Source organism: Danio aesculapii, chromosome 19 (assembly GCF_903798145.1).
Source record: "Danio aesculapii chromosome 19, fDanAes4.1, whole genome shotgun sequence".
In the NCBI taxonomy this organism is placed as follows: Eukaryota; Metazoa; Chordata; class Actinopteri; order Cypriniformes; family Danionidae; genus Danio; species Danio aesculapii.
Window position 1 is genome coordinate 18,023,116 of NC_079453.1, and position 17,730 is coordinate 18,040,845.

Here is a 17,730-nt window from a genome sequence, read left to right on the forward strand (position 1 = left end):
TAGTGTCAAAATATAATGATTGTGACTGCAAAGGGATAATAATTGTAGGATTAGAGGAGAGCGAAAATTACCTCTGCTTCACCATCTGCGTGCACCACGCGACTGAGCGCGGGCACACAGAGGGAAGCTTGAACATTCACCCGGTGTCACACTATTTACAGCCCCACCTACAACAAACATAGGAACTCTTGAAGTGAATAAAACAAAACATTAGATGCAAGTTTTGCTGAAGTTAACTAGTACTTGCATATAAAAATAAATAAATAAATCTCTCAAATGAATCGGCCACATGAGTTCACATTTGCAAACCTAGAGCTAGTTTTTATACCTGTGGTAAGTATTGTGATCTTATTACTGCGTATCCTGATAAACGCTTTAGTAAATAATTGCAACTAGAAACGTTAACGTCATCATAAGCCTTATGTTAGCTATTGCTCTGTTACAGTAATTGTCATTGTGGACTCCAGCAGGTCTACATGTTCTGTTAAGAGACTGGATTCTGAGAGCGAGATCCTGTGAAGTGTTCATCAAAGCTGAAGAGAAGAACTGCATCTGTGTAAGTTTGAAATGTGAAAGAATGTGTGTCTCTGTCTGTCTGGATCGCTCTGACTGTGATTTTGGTGTCACATTTAGGTTCAGCAACTGTCCGGAGTTGGTGGATGTTCTGTCCGAGCCTGATTAAAAGATTGATAAACAGGTACATATTTATCTTGCATTGTTTGTGTTTATTTCTGCACAATATTTCAGGAAAATATGTTTTACTACCCCAACAATTAACCCCGTATATGTTATATTATTTAAACTATAGATTTCATCTGTTATTCATCATTGTACGTCTCCTTATAGACATGCCTAATGTTCAGATGTTTTAATGTTTGTACAGACTCAGGCTGTCAAGCAGACTAAAAATATTAAATTATAATTTTAGTGTAAGCCATGAATGACAGTCTTTGCTTGTCACAATACTGTGGATGTGTGGATATGTTCAGTTGTAAAATGATGAGTAGTAGGGAATGTGTATGTATTGACATTAGATACTGCTCGGCACATTGCTGTTCATTCACAAAACATGACAGTAATTCTTGATATATTGTACGTTTTTAGTTGTAGGATAATACAAAATCATATTTTCCTCCCTCAGATGCTGTGAAGTAAGTCCGGATGCTACAGACACAGAAAAAGATGCTGCAATGGAGGAACACAGCAAGCACCTTCCAGGAAGAGCTGAGGAATATTAGAAATAAAGACTCTAAAATAACATTTCACTTGTGTTGTCCATATTTCTGTGTTGTTGCTTTGTTTATTCTTATTAGATGTGTCTGTTTAACAGTGATGTACATCTGTTACTATGTTACTATATGCACAATAAATAATTTGCTTAATCGTAACACTATTGCATCCTTACATAATGTATTAATTATGATTTACACGTGATTACAATGCTATAAAGACGTTCAGGTATAACTGGTCTGAAATTGGACCTGATTGCATTTCACAGCTTTCAATTATAAGTTAGATTGTTTTATATGTATAATTAGGCTATTAAAACACTTATTATAAAGAAATAACACGTTTTAAAAACAACCAGAAAACGTCCAGAACATGACATATTTCGACGTGCAGGGACCGTGTAGAAAAGACGTGCGATTCACGGCCAGAAGACGTAAAAGACGTCGGTTGGATTTTCATTTTGGCACTACTTTTCAACCAGGACGCAACGTGGCGGAGCGACGTCTTTTCAACGGTAATCGGACGTCCAAATGATTGCTGGGTATGATCGATGACTCTCGCTTGTTTTTTAATGCCTGTGGAAGCGGTGACGTAATTTTGACAGTGAAGTCTCGCTGTTTGATTCGTACTCGTAATCAGGACTTCGTGTCTGTGGTGAAACTGTAATTCGTGTTTGTAAAGTACACCCATCGTAAATGTATCAGTCATAAACAAACAGAAAAACAAAATGTCGTATCTGTGTCTGTTCTAATCGCAGATTTTGAAATTGTAGCCTCGTAAAATTACGAGTACGCTCCGTTTTCCTTTATGATTTTATAATTACGGATGCGTGAATTGTATTTACGCACGAAATATTAATGACAGTGATTTTATTCCATACAACCCATCACTGTGAAACATCCACACGTACACTCATTCACACACATACAATACGGTGAATTTATTTTACCCAGTTACCCTATACCACATGTTACCCTATACCACCCTATACCCACACCAACACGGGGAGAACACGCAAATTCCCCATAGAACTGCCAACTATCCCAGCTCAGGCAGAGAGGTGATTGTGCTACCCACTGCGCCTCCGTGCTATATTTAACATACTAAAATTAAATATTATGCTGCTATTTTTACATCATTTTTTAACTAGATACCCTCTATTACTAGCCTACACAGTGTAGGCTTAAAAATACAGAATGGACGCAAATGCGCTGTACTTTTAATTAACATAAGCATATAATTTTTTCATTTAAACATAGGCCTACTTTTAATTTGAAAAATGTAAACCCTTGCCCTGCCTCTTACGTTTATAGTCTCTTGCTTTTAATGCGTATTGATAGCGATATGTTAAGAAAGCACGCAGGAAACCCAGCAAACATTTGGACGTCCGATTACCGTTGAAAAGACGTCGCTCCGCCACGTTGCGTGCTGGTTGAAAAGTAGTGCCAAAATGAAAATCCAACCGACGTCTTTTACGTCTTCTGGCCGTGAATCGCACGTCTTTTCTACACGGTCCCTGCACGTCGAAATATGTCATGTTCTGGACGTTTTCTGGTTGTTTTTAAAACATGTTATTTCTTTATTATCAGTGTTTTAATAGCCTAATTATACATATAAAACAATCTTACTTATTATTTAAAGCTGTGAAATGCAATCAGGTCCAATTTCAGACCAGTTATACCTGAACGTCTTTATAGCATTGTAATCACGTGTAAATCATAATTAATACATTATGTAAGGATGCAATAGTGTTACGATTAAGCAAATTATTTATTGTGCATATAGTAACATAGTAACAGATGTACATCACTGTTAAACAGACACATCTAATAAGAATAAACAAAGCAACAACACAGAAATATGGACAACACAAGTGAAATGTTATTTTAGAGTCTTTATTTCTAATATTCTTCAGCTCTTCCTGGAAGGTGCTTGCTGTCCTCCATTGCGGCATCTTTTTCTGTGTCTGTAGCATCTGGACTCACTTCACAGCATCTGAGGGAGGAGAATATGATTTTGTATTATCCTACAACTAAAAACGTACAATATATCAAGAATTACTGTCATGTTTTGTGAATGAACAGCAATGCGCCGAGCAGTATCTAATGTCAATACATACACATTCCCTACTACTCATCATTTTACAACTGCCCATATCCACACATCCACAGTTTTGTGACAAGCAAAGACTGCCATTCATGGCTTACACTAAAATTATAATTTAATATTTTTAGTCTGCTTGACAGCCTGAGTCTGTACAAACATTTTAAAACATCTGAACATTAGGCATGTCTATAAGGAGACGTACAATGATGAATAACAGATGAAATCTATAGTTTAAATAATATAACATATACGGGGTTAATTGTTGGGGTAGTAAAACATATTTTCCTGAAATATTGCGCAGAAATAAACACAAACAATGCAAGATAAATATGTACCTGTTTATCAATCTTTTAATCAGGCTCGGACAGAACCTCCACCAACTCCGGACAGTTGCTGAACCTAAATGTGACACCAAAATCACAGTCAGAGCGATCCAGACAGACAGAGACACACATTCTTTCACATTTCAAACTTACACAGATGCAGTTCTTCTCTTCAGCTTTGATGAACACTTCACAGGATCTCGCTCTCAGAATCCAGTCTCTTAACAGAACATGTAGACCTGCTGGAGTCCAGAATAACAATTACTGTAACAGAGCAATAGCTAACATCAGGCTTATGATGACGTTAACGTTTCTAGTTGCAATTATTTACTAAAGCGTTTATTAGGATACGCAGTAATAAGATCACAATACTCACCACAGGTATAAAAACTAGCTCTAGGTTTGCAAATGTGAACTCATACACATTATACACCTAAATACACTTTTAAGCATTCAACAAGTTTCTCACCTACTCTGGAGTGTCCTCAGGGAGTGGGATGACAAAGGATTATTTGCACTGGAGACAATTCTACAGACAAACAAAACAACAGTGAGAAAGGTAATAATGAAATTATTTAATGAACAGCAAATAAATAAATGCAAAGCCTTATATGATTCTTACAGTTGGCCTGGAGAAAGAGTATTGAATTCTGTCTGACAGATGACTGACTGTTATTCACCCTGCAAGACAAATTTGAACCTTAATGCAGTTTAATTAATTACAGTACAAAAACTATTTTACAGGAGCAGTTAAAAGAAAAGTGGTTAGACTTTACCTGTTAAATCTCCACATGAGCTAATAACACCTACATGCATATATTTACCATTTTATGTTAGTGTAAAATATTAAGTAAATAACTTTTTTATATACATGCTCATAAGTTTTGCTCTTATTGTTAATGACAGCCTATTAATGTAGGCTAAACTAAATCATTAATACTGGTATGGTAATAAATGCTGGAGATCTCTACAATAGAATGATACTATATAGCTTTTTGTTAGCTTTTCTAACAAATTCGTGCATTATTATCATTATTAAATTGTTTTATTTATACACCATTCCACTCCAAACTCACCTGAAATGGTCATTTTCAGCTCTGACTGAACACACAGCAGGTGGATGATGGGCAGAGATGCTGGAAAACATGTTGACCAGCTGTCTTCGAGGACCAGTGTAGGGAACCCCTGATAAACTGCGCCAGATTCCTGTAATAACATGACATATTGCTCAAACGCGACTTACTTTTAGCATAACGGCTAATTTTAGCCTAATCAAAGTAACTCCACATCGCTACTGGCAATGTGCATCATTTATTTCAGTTCCTTCGTGTAAAACTCAATAATGTTATTAAACGAATACAAACTGTACTTACACGGTAGGAGTCTTGTGATCATTGTCCAACTTTTCGCCGCGTCCTCATGTTCTCGTGGTGCTGGACAAAACCGGAAGAAAATGAAATTTGAAAACAGCGCCCTAGAATCCCGCGGTCATATCGCGAGATTTGTTAGCGTTAGGTGCAAAAAATAAATAAAATTGCATTATGGTTTTAGAAACAGTGACTTTACTATCCTTTCACCGCACAGGACACTTTATGAATGTAATTGGTCAGTTGACAAGATGTAAATAAAAGTGATTTCTGTATTTCATAAAGATAAATCTGTTTTTAATGAGTTTAGATGCCTGAAATCTGTCCACGTACCCACTTGGGACAGACATATATTAAGTGTATACCCAGATGTAAGTGCAATACCTTTTAATATTTCATAATTTCAGCAAGGGTATATGATGGACTATAAATGCACGTGTAAAGGACGTCATTTGTGGACTTAATCAGGACATGGTATATATTAAACTACATGTACATAAAATCGTAAATACACGCAACCCCAATATAAATAGACATGTTTAAATGTATACAAGCATATATTAATGCATTTTAGGACATGTTGTGCATTGGTGCCGTGCGGTCGCGACGAATTTTGGCTGTGGAAAGCACGTCGCTTTTAGACCATCAGTACACAATTGATGCCGTCGCGGAGCGACATCTTTTGGCCGGGGAAAGCACGTCGGCGTCCGACCAATGTTTGCTGGGAAGTTTTGCTTTGCGAGTAATCCATCATGAATTGGTAAACTGTGTGTGCTACGTTCTGCTTTGCCGATTGCAAAACGTGATTGGGAAACGGTTTGCCAGAATCAGGGCCGGCCCAAGCCTTTAGGGGGCCCTAAGCAGGATTTTAGTTGGGGCCCCCTTGGTGCAAACAATGTGACAAATTATCGTTGATCCTTGATTATTCGCACACTGTAAATTTAAAACATGCATTATCGATTTTATTTGCTGTAGTTGTGTTACTTAAATCATAAAATATGTTTAAAGACAATTCCAAATATTATACTGCAGAAACAACTGCCTATTGATCCCACTTTTTATATGACTACTTGCCACAAAACTAAACAATTAGACACAAAACATTAATCTAAGCTGTAATTAATGTTGACAGAAACAAAAACAGTTGGAAGTAGCCAATAGCATGCTTATTATTATTATTATTATTATTATTATTATTATTATTATTATTATTATTATTATTCAGTCACAAAACGCTGCCAAACAGTCAAAAATAGTGACAATAAAAATATATATTTTTAAATGGATAAATGCATTTTGTAGTTCAAATAGCTTAAAACTATTTACATCAAATTCAAATTAAATCAGGAAGCATTTTGTAGATATATTCGCATATAGCATATTACTAAATATCTAGAAAAATATTCATTTTCATAAATAATTATAAATTAAGTGAATATTTTTCTGTAAAGTGAACAAATTAATCTGCCAATGAGATAAATAAAATAATCTTATTTAAAACCAAAAACAATATTCTTTTATTTACCCTAATTGGCAGGTTATTGAGCTTTTTTTATGAAAAAAAAAAAAAAAACGCACATAATTTTGACTAAAAATCTGTCTAGAAAATGTTTATTGGTTAAATTTTTTTTAGATATTTGGACTAGACAAAAAAAGAAGAAAGAAAATCATTTTTGCAGTGTATTTACCATCCATAGTTAATGGCTGTGTAATAAGAAATTTGAAACAAATGTATAAATCAGAAGCTTATTTTTTATCACCAAGTTTATGAAGCGTTTTGCTGCTGTGCCGTGCACTGTTGCTTCAATCACGATATCAGTGATTCTGCGATAAATCAACAGATCACAAGATAACCAATCATGATATATCACAAATATATCATGAAAAAAATGCATCAAAAATGAAAAAAAAAATTATAAAAAAATGCAAAAAGGAAAAAATGCATCAAAAGGTTGATGCATTTCTTTTAATAACAGCATGTTTCTAAAATTGCAACAATGTAAAACAAGCGCACAGCTGTCAAACAACTTAACAATGCTGATGTGCAAAGAGCAGTTTGTGATTGAAAAACACAGTCATCTCTATCATAGCAGCAGAATCTCAATTTTGTGGAATATGCATTTAAGAAAACACTGTCAAAATAGTCAATTATTGCTTTCTAGTTTTCTGTAAACTTAAAACAACTTGATGAACTTATTTTATAAAAACATGGAAACTTTTTATGCTTAGCACTGGTTTATTTTGAATAAACAATCATCCATTAAATATTTGTAATATTTTTAATGAATTAATATTTTTTCTTTAACTGATCAGAGTGCTCTGAGAGGTGAGAACAGACCTCTCATCGCGTATGAAGTTTTCAGCAGTGGAGAACATCAGTTTTTTACTTATCTATTTAAAAAGATTTTTTAATTACCCTAATATTTTTTAGCCAAAATACCATCTACAAGACTTTGCCAAAATCTGTAAGGGTTAAATAAACGCAAGGCCTTTTAAATTATATGTTCACCCCCTATTGATATCTTTATCTAATACATATTTTGGCGGAATTAAAAAGTTTGAGCACATTTAAGTCACAGCACTGCCTGCGGGCACGCGCAAGCGATATAGCGAAGTGAAAGCGCATCTGTGAGGAAGAAACTAGCGGAAAATTCGAGGGAGCTGGATGTCTGAAAAACAAATACCTTGGTCCAGCTTGGACAGAAGAATATCCGTATGCCTGAGATTTCACCATTGCAATGGCTCACCTGTCAGCGGTTTACATGACGCCGGTGTGTCTCTGATGATCTGCTGTTATGGGAAGAGCCTGGTGGTGGCTGGGTGTACTGTATCTAAAGCGGTAATCTGTTGCAGTCAGTGTGAAAGACTGATTAATTAATTCATATCTTTTGTAAATTTAGATAAGTATCGATACTTGGCGCCAGAGTATGTATCGCTGCCGGAAATAACATGATAAATTGGCATATGTTTTGTCCCACCCCTTATCCATAACCCAACAAACAAACATAAAACGAAAGTCACTCATTCATTTTGTGCACTCTTGGGGGCCCCCTGGTGGCCACGGGGCCCTAAGCAGCCACTTAGTTCGCTTATGCCTTGGGCCGGCTCTGGCCAGAATATACCCTGACCTCGACGCTGATCGCTTGATTTCAGTGTCTGCGCGTTCACGGTCGAGTGCATGAGCGACAAGCACGTTCCCGGGTGAAATTTTTACTGAACAGCGCCCTCTGGTCACAGTTTTCGACGGGTCACAGATTTCGGCACAACACCGGCTGTTTGACTGCAAACGTTGCATTTGTTGCAAATTGTCTAATAGGAGGTCTTATATTATAATGATTTTATTTCTTTGTTTATAGGCTGGGTGGCATTCCGTAACGTGAGCTCCTGTCGGGCGCTCCACGTTCTATTTGCGGCCGCGGTGCTGTTGTTTTCCTAATTTGATTTTCGGTTTTCTATTTTTCTAAATTGATTTCCTGATTTATGACCTATTTTCCAGATTTAGTAGTTTATTTTGGTTACGCAAGGATTGTTTTTTAACTAATTTATTTGTTTATCTATACATTCTTATAAAGTGAAATTCTCTATTTGTGTTTATTTTGTTTTGGCTGGATTTATTTGTTTTTCTTCCCGTGATATTGATTTATTTATCCAGCTTGTTTTGATTTTAGTTTTTTTTTTCCTATTGTTGTGCCTTTTTTGTGAAGGTTTTGTATTTTCTTCATGCTTAAAATTTATTTAGTTTTATTGATTTTTGGTTTTTCTTTAATTTTGGCTGAAGATGGAACTTAGTTTGTTCTTTGTTTAAGGCGGGATTTAATTGATTTTTCTGTTTAACTTTTTGTCTATTTATTTACTTTTTTTTTTTCAGGACGTTGGTCTGAACTGACTTGTTCACCTGTGACAGGGCTTAAGCTCACAGGACAGAAGGCTAATTTAATAGGTGATTTTATTACTTTTTCTCTCTCTGTGTGTGTGTGTGTGCCTTTACACAGTGGAGTGCAGTATTTTTCACTTGCATGAAGTGCAATCTGGCCACCTTCCTTGGCTGGTGAGCTCTGGCCCTTGGGCACAGTTTAGGATTCCACGAACTATAGTGTCAATGTTGCAATGTTGGTCTTAAACATGTTTTTATTCAAGACTTGTTAATAAAGAGATTATTTTTGTACCGTGCCAATGTCTCTGACTCTAATTGGTGGAGCGAACTTGTTAGTTTTTTTAAGGTTTAATATTAATATTATGGTTCTTCTGAGTGTGCCAGTTTAGGTTCAGTTCAAAACACAGTTCAGATTTTTTTATTATAATGTGTTCAAAAGTGTTATTTTGGGGGTGTGTACACAGCTCGCTGTTTCAGGGGTGTGTTTCTTCACATGAAAATTAGTTTCAAATTCCTGCCCAACATAACAAGGGGGCGGAGCCAAGAGCTGCCCCGCTCCGTGTTTGGCAACGGAAATGCAGACAGAGAGAAGCAACATGAGTGAGAGGACCAGCATTCACCCGTGCATGTACAACTCGGACACAGACCAAGCAGAGTACAAAATCTTTTGTGTCTTTGTATTGTTTTAGAGCCAACTGTGTGCTCGTTTAAAGTTCCGAGCTTGTACACCGAGACTAATAACCACGCACACTGAATTAACTTTGACTGAGGCACCGGATGACTCACTTAGAGCTGCAACATGGCACATCAGACACACACATTCGCATGTTATTTAAAATGAAACTATTCAGATGGCGCTCTGTGGCGCGGCAGAAATATGAAGTGTCCCGAATCGTGGCTGAGCGCCGCAGACAGCCACCAACTTGAAGCGCTGGTGTGTGTACCCTGATAGAAAACTATGTTTAGATTTCTAAAATGCATGGCGTGATGCTGTGCGTCGCCGAGCGGCGCTTCTGGTGTGCGACCTGCAGGCAAGTTTGTTATTTAATTTCCAATGGAGAGACACTCACGTGAGGCAACGCGCTTGCTTTTCCAGCTGCACCTAGTTAGGATCACAGAGAGCTTCTGTGACCACGAGAAATGCAAACGACTGAAGTTTAAGGTAGACGCCATGAAAAGTACACATGTTTGCCAACCTACCTACAAACAAACTAAGTTACAAACAATAATTCTGATTAGAGCGATCATGTGGTGAATGTTGATCTTGTGTTGAGCCCAATGAGCCTTGCATCTAAAAATAGAGCAAGGGTGTTCCTTTAGTGACATCGCTTTGACTCACATGCTGAAAATGGCGGACATGAAATGACAAACTGGGGATATGGTGATGCGCCTGTCAATCAATATTGGTGGGCGGTAGGACTGCACTCCTACGTCAAGTTGCGGTCGGTCTGAAAACCGCTCCAATTGGTCCACCATTTTTTATGTTGTTAAATTGAAAAAAAAAAAGTACTGGGTGTGTTTATATCACCCCAATATGACGGTCTATACACTTTACTTACACACATGGCTGTCCAAACAGCTTGAAAATGTAGATTTTTCACCATAGGTGCCCTTTAAGACATCATAATTCTTAACAATAATGCCTATTTTAAACTTTTTTTTTAAACAAACTTTATTTAAATTATTTGCTTAATTGTAATTACAGGCAAGAATCATTTTTTGAGTGCATTTGTTTTGGCCCGGTGGCTGTAGCTGTTCTCACAAATACCTATGTGTAAGGCATCAAACTGAAAACCAGTGATAAATATGTATTGCCTGGACACTTAGTGAATTTGTAGGCACATACTGAAAACACAAGTCAATTATGGCTCTATTTATTTATTTATTTTGTGAATTTGTTTGAATTTTCTTATTTTGAGCTATGTCATTAGTAGAGAACTTTTTTTGTGAATCTGTATTAATATGTGAAATCCTTATTTTCATGTAATGGTTCACCGTTTACCTGAAGTCGCATAGAGTCAGTATGCTGGCCAGTTACATCTACTCACGGACACATCCTTGCCAGTTTTGGTTCTTGAATAGAGGATATAACTGTAAACTAATGTCCTTTAAGTAATAATAGGCCGCACCATGCTTGCTCATAAAGAAAGTTTGGTTTAGCCACTAGATTATATCATGCTAAGTCAGTGATTGTCAGAAATCAACAGGTCTCTAAATGCTGTGCCTATGCTCCATTGAGTGAACCTGAATGTATGAGCAATGGTCGTAGGCTGCGGAAACATCTGCCTAAACAATCTACTAGATTTAAATGATTTCAGGAGATATTAGAGTTAAACAAGAATGTTATATGTATGTGTCAGGCAAAGATTTTCCATTCCAATTCACATAATTAAACAAAATTAACTAATTCAAAAATTTACAACATCAATTACCCAAAGATACCTTTAGAGTTAGAGATTAATACCTGACCATGAAGAAGTATGTTGCAGCATATAAGCCTTGATGCAGAGACTCATACACGACAATGGGTATCCTGGCTACAGAACCCATCACCCTGACTCATCATTAATTCATATTAAAATAATGTTTAATTTACATATTTATAGAAGATTATTCATGTACTGTGGTCACTACTGTATTGTAGTGTTACCATTGCAGTTTTTATTTTAGAAATGGTTTCTATTTCTAGGCAGCTGAACAACAGCATAAACTTCTACTTTCCCCTACCAATGTGAGTTACAATATATTTTACATGACATTATTAACATACTAAAGCAGCAGCAGATAGTTTATCTCAGATCTTGAAAATAAACAAACATTTGTAAATGTCAGAACACTGACAAACTAACAAATATGTCAATCAGCATGTAATTTAAATAATTTTAAAGAAGTTTAATATATTATTTAATTTGAGTGCAGTGCACTATTATGTGCGTCTGAATGACGGGTATTTAAATGTTTTACTAGTGTTGCATCTGGTGCAGACAGTCAAATTGCTTGTCACTGGAATCTTCTTGTGTTGCATGCTGTTAGGACATGGTATTAAAATGTGTGCTACACTGCTAATGTTTACATTTGTAATATTTATATTATTTTTCTTTCAAACTCTGAATCTGTGTCTCATTTGAGGCAGCTACTGTCCTCTAGTTTGCTTTTTTTTTTTTAGACGTGGCCATATACATTGAAGCAGCCATCATGAACGAAATGAAACAAGACATGCCAGAGAGCTGAGACATAAATGGCTAAACTGGAAGTGGGGCAGGTAAGAAAAACACAAACATTCCAACATGGAATGCACATTTCCAAAGAAGAATAACTGACTTTAGCTTTGCTTTGCATATAAACAATTATGTTTACATGTTATGTTTCTTCAATATCTGTTAACATATTATCAAATTGTTTTTGCTGTAGTAAAAACTTACATACAGCACACTTAAATCTGTATGACAGGCTGGTGCAGTTATGAGCTCAAAAAAATTGGTCCAATATTTTAGGATACAACTTAATTTAGAATAGTTTGGTGGTTATGGTCTGAAAGGTCTAGGTGGAGATGCATGCTTAAAATAGACTCAGAAGGAGAAGTTTATGTTGTATAACAGTATGTTGGTTTTCTCTAACCACCATAATAATAACATTCATTTTATTCTACAGGTTCTCCTGTGTCTCCTTTAGTTTTGGGTTCCTGCCACCATTCAGCCAAAAAAGACTCCTCGTAGTCCCCGATTCCCTCAAACTCTTCATCAGGAGGATTCGACAGAACTGCCTCATCTGCACTCACAGTATCCTGTTGAAAAACATTGTCAAGATTCAGTAATAATACAACACAAAAGATGCTTCTCAGTGTCCTTCCTCATTTCCTTGCTCCATCCTACAACCTGGAAACCGATCGAGATCAGCCATCTTGTAAGACATCTCAATTCTCTCAAAGAGAGTGGAGGCTTTTTGAAGAGTCATGGCATGAACAATGATACACAGATGAATCCTTTGCTGAAGTGTTTTATTGACTAGACGTGATGCATGTGTAAATTGTCCTCATCCCTAACAACTCTGCCAATAATTGCTAACTACAGCAGGAGAATCACATTAACGTGAATATTAACAATAAAGTTATTGCAAATGTGCTTTTTTTTTTGCTATTTTCGTTCATTTTTGATGTAACATACTTTTCAGCACATATAAAAAGCAATTAATAACTGATTAATTAATTCTTAATAATAAGCAAAAATAAAAATTGAGACACATGTAGTGTTTTGTGGAGGTGATGAACTATTAAAATATAATAATTGTCTGTAATATTCAAGATTCTTGATGTGCAGGAAAAATCAGTGGTGTCTTCATTAAACGATGCTTTCAAAGGGTTATAAAGGAAGTGAGGATTCATTTAAACTTTATTCAATTCCTCAGTCCTTGCATCTTTTCTTTGCATCCTGAGACATGAGGAGAGAAAACGAGGATGCACAAATAAGAAATTAGAAGCACCCATCTCTCTAGCATCATCATCCCCCATCACCCCCTAGCATTATCACCAAATCTAAAAATCTAATTTTATTCTCACTGTTCTGTTGTTGTTTGTTATCAAGATTAGCAAAATTGCTATGTAAACGTATAGATACAGGTCATGGTTATAAGCTTGTCGCTTCTTTGTACTTTCTTGTCAGAAAGAACTAAATTTAGCAACCCAGGGAATGCTTTTAATGGTTGTCTACCACAGTGCTGGTACATTTAGTTCTTTCTGACAACAAAGTACTAGAACACAACATGCTCATATCACCACTCCATAAGAAGGAAGTTGTAAGTTTTTGATATGAGGATTTACATTATCATTAAATGCAAGAATAAAGAGGTCACACAGTAAAAACCAATCAATGAACAAACAGAACCAAAACCATTTGACAAGATGAAAAACCAATGAGAAAATGACGAACTGTAGAAGGACAAAATAGGGTCACATGACATTAGCTGTTTCCACCTATTTTTATGCTCAATTTATGCTCATTACCACAATAAAATGCTTGATGGAAATGCCAAGATGTCCATAATTTTTGAATATGCACATAAAAACATATGCAAATAACTGAGTAGGATACATTTTTTATTCAATAATAAAATAAATATAGAGAGGTGTGGTTGCGCAGTGGGTAGTGCTGTCGCCTCACAGCAAGAAGGTTGCTGGTTTGAGCCTTGGCTGGGTCAGTTGGTTTTCTGTGTGGAGTTTGCATTTTCTCCCCATGTTCGCAAGGGTTTATTCCGGGTGCTCCGGTGAATGTGCTATAAGTGAATTGGGTAAGCTAAATTGTTCGTAGTGTATGTGTGTGAATGAGTGTATTAAAGTTTCCCAGTGATGGGTTACAGCTGGAAGGGCATCCACTGATTAAAACATTTGCTGGATAAGTTGGCGGTTCATTTCACTGTGGTGACTTCTGATTAATAAAGGGACTAAACCAAAAAGAAAATGAATATATATATATATATATATATATATATATATGATATATATATATATATATATATATATATATATAGTCCAAAATTGTGTAGGCTTAGTCAGTGTTTCTCAACCCTGTTCCTGGATGCACACCAACAGTGAATATTTTGGAGGTCTCCTTTATCTGAACTATTTATTTCAGGTTTTCAAGTATCTTCTGATGATTTGATTCAGTTGTGTTTGATTAAAAGAGGTTGAAAATGTGTACTGTTGATGTGCCTTCAGGAACAAGCGGGAAACACTGGGATAAGCTATAGGCGAATTACTTGTTTATAAACATTCAGGATGCACGCACACTCGAGGTTGCAGAAAATAAACTGGGAGCGCTAGCATTTACAGCGAGGGAATGACATCCGAATGCAGTACAGAGTTTGTTGTTTGTATTAGAGATAAGTTATACTGAATACATTTTAATTTATATTATTTACATACATTAACGTTAAAATGAGGGGCGTTCGTCTGACGGTCCATTTGCAATAGCACCAAGCCTTTGGAGGCCTACAATTTTGTTCTGTGTGGTCATGTGCAAGAAATATTGTTCCATGATTACCAGATTCAAAACCTGTGTAGTGCTAAAAACCGAGGTTCTGCCTAGACAAAGACAAGGAAAGAAGACGTAACTGTACAAGGCCTGGGTATCATCAACAAGCAAAACAACTGCACTTCTGATGGCGAACTGCACCTGTACGGCAGGGTATGTGAACTTACATTTTTTACATTCATTCTAAGCAACAGTGTTTGCAGTTTAATTACCATATTTAACTGTTTTTGCTGAAATCATTGCTGCAATCAAATATTTTTTTACAATTTTAGATTTGAAAAGATTTGATACATTTTAATAAACAGGAAAAATTAAGAGAAACAAAAATTTAGGTAAAATTTTGCAGTTTGTTTATTTGTAGGTGACCAAATTGTTATTTATAAGATATATTTCCCCCAATTTATTAATTTGGCTGTACTAATATTTAGACTGGGATCTTAAGTTTTCTGTTTGATTAGAAAAAAGAGAGAAAAAGGGAGATATTTTTTAATTCATTTTCAAATATTTAACAAGTAATTTTAATGTAACAAGGACATTTCCACAGTATTTCCTCAATATTTATCTTCTTGAGAATTTTTTTCAGCTGGCTGGAATATTATGAATAATAATGTGCTCTTTCTTTACAAGAGATCACAGTGAAACCATTCGGTTTTTCAGACAGAAATTCTTAGTGTAGCAGTACTGAGAAGTGTGAAATTAAATTTGAACTGAAAAATAGACTATGCATCGATTTGCATCATGTATGTGCAGCCGATTAATTTTATCATAATGTTCATATGTACCAAAATTCCAGAGGAATATTTCGGGTACCTTGGCTGAATTTAAGCCACAAGGATTAAGTCAGTTCTGAAGGCAAAAGGGGTTCCAACCCGGGTAATAGTAAGGTGTACCTAATAAAATGGCCAGTGAGCGTATATAAACCTAGTTAAGGCCTGGCAAAATAACTATCCAAATACTATGTACTGTCATCATGGCAAGGCAAAAGAAATAAGTTTTTAAATCTTTATGCTTAGAAATGTGCTGAAAAAAATAACCTCTCTTTATAAACAGCATTTAAAATTTTATTTAATATTTTTATTTAAATTAACAGGAGGGCTAATAATTTTGATGTTTAATGTTTATTAACAGTGGGTACGAAAAGTATTCAGACCCTCCTAAATTTTTCACTCGTTGTTACATTGCAGACATTTGCTAAAATCATTTTTTTTCCTCAATGTACACACAGCACCCCATATTGACAGAAAAAATACAGAATATTTGACATTTTTTTGCAAATGTATTTAAAAAGAAAAAAATGAACTGAATTAAACTGAATTCTTTGCTTAGTATTTAGTAGAAGCACCCTTTTGGTCTAATACAGCCATGAGTCTTTTTGGGAAAGATGCAAACAAGCTTTTCACATCTGGATTTGGGGATCCTCTGCCATTCCTCCTTGCAGATCCTTTCCAGTTCTGTCTGGTTGGATGGTAAACGTTGGTGGAGAGCCATTTTTTAGGTCTCTCCAGAGATGCTTCAATTTGATTCAAAAGCCAGGGCTCGGGCTGGGCCATTCAAGAACAGTCATAGAATTGATGTGAAGCCATTCCTTATTATTTTAGCTGTGTGCTTGGGTCATTGTCTTGCTGGAAGGTAAACCTTCGGCCAGTCTGAGGTCCTGAGCACTCTGGAGAAGGTTTTTATCCAGGATATCCTTGTAACTTGGCCGCATTCATCTTTCCCTCGATTGCAACCAGTCGTTCTGTCCCTGCAGCTGAAAAACACTCTCCACAGCATGATGCTGCCACCACCATGCTTCACTGTTAGGGCTGTATTGGAAAATGAGCAGTGCCTGGTTTTCTCCACACATGCCGCTTAGATTAAGGCCAAAAGTTCTATCTTGGTCTCATCAGAGCAGAAAATGTTATTTCTTACCATCTTAAAGTCCTTCCTGTGTTTTTTTTTTTTAGCAAACTTCATGCGGGCTCTCATTTGTCAGGCCACTCTGCCATAAAGCACCGACTGGTGGAGAGCTGCAGTAATGGTTGACTTTCTTCTATCTCTTGACTGCATCTCTGGAGCTTAGGATCTGAATACTTCCTTGTGATATTTCAGTTTTTCTTTTTTTTTATCTGCAAACATGTCAACAATTCTGTGTTTTTCTGTCAATATGGGGTGCTGTGTGTACATTAATGAGGAAAAAAAAGAACTTAAATCAGTGGTTCTCAACAGGTGGGGCGCAGGCACTCTTGCGGGTGGCACGAGTAGGCTTCAGGGTGGGCAAAAAGTGATTTTTCTTTTGTTAAAAAAAAACAAACTATTTAGGCATTAGTGAGACAGATAAAATAATAAACCCAAAACACACTTGTGGTTATTGTCATGCGGTCAGTCTGGCAGATGGTGTAATAGCAGTGTCATAGCAGCTTGTGCATTCAATCTTCAGAAGCTGCACTGGTCCACCAGATGCTCTCTGAGCACTATTGCGATACTTTGATGTAACATGTGATAGTGACGTGGCATCGGCGCTCTCTCAGGTCAGACAAAATTTCTAACTTCAAGACAAATTTTGAATGGTTTGTGCAGTGCTGCATGAAGTCAAATGCACCTAATGACATGAAACACGGACCCAATGATAAATTCCTAAATTAAAGATATGACATATGTCTCAATGTATGAACAAAAGCTAATTCATGCATTTATAAACTCAAGGGTGATTATTGTCATGAGGTATTGTATTGTTTTAAGATGTTATTTTCTGTTGTCATGTGGCCACTAGGTGTCACTAGAAGTCTGCAATGTAAAATTAAGGAAAAACAAAATTCCAAAAT

At 36.2% G+C, this 17,730-nt stretch overlaps 1 protein-coding gene and 2 long non-coding RNA genes across 5 annotated transcripts in view; 1 reads left to right on the forward strand and 2 right to left on the reverse strand.

The window, feature by feature from the left end:
- The first annotated feature begins 428 nt into the window (after positions 1 to 428).
- Positions 429 to 1,260, forward strand: LOC130247298 (uncharacterized). Its single transcript, XR_008839523.1, has 3 exons — positions 429 to 556; positions 634 to 697; positions 1,142 to 1,260. It is a non-coding gene; the product is annotated as an uncharacterized LOC130247298 (long non-coding RNA).
- Positions 1,261 to 3,037: 1,777 nt separating this feature from the next.
- LOC130247296 (uncharacterized) lies at positions 3,038 to 5,312 on the reverse strand. Of its 3 annotated transcripts, none has more exons than XR_008839520.1 (7): positions 5,033 to 5,312; positions 4,736 to 4,865; positions 4,282 to 4,340; positions 4,129 to 4,176; positions 3,813 to 3,901; positions 3,672 to 3,735; positions 3,038 to 3,225 (listed from the first exon to the last, which is right to left on the reverse strand). It is a non-coding gene; the product is annotated as an uncharacterized LOC130247296 (long non-coding RNA). The 3 variants fall into 3 exon arrangements; XR_008839519.1 differs by having other exon boundaries at positions 3,039 to 3,225; positions 3,813 to 3,898; positions 4,129 to 4,188; XR_008839518.1 differs by having other exon boundaries at positions 3,040 to 3,225; positions 4,129 to 4,188; positions 5,033 to 5,309.
- Positions 5,313 to 12,047: 6,735 nt separating this feature from the next.
- p3h4 (prolyl 3-hydroxylase family member 4 (inactive)) overlaps positions 12,048 to 17,730 on the reverse strand; it is a 72,941-nt gene continuing 67,258 nt past the window's right edge. Inside the window, exon 7 of the mRNA XM_056480540.1 lies at positions 12,048 to 12,684. Within this exon, the coding sequence (XP_056336515.1) occupies positions 12,541 to 12,684 (144 nt within the window). The 3' untranslated portion in view covers positions 12,048 to 12,540. The remainder of the gene's footprint in view (positions 12,685 to 17,730) is intronic.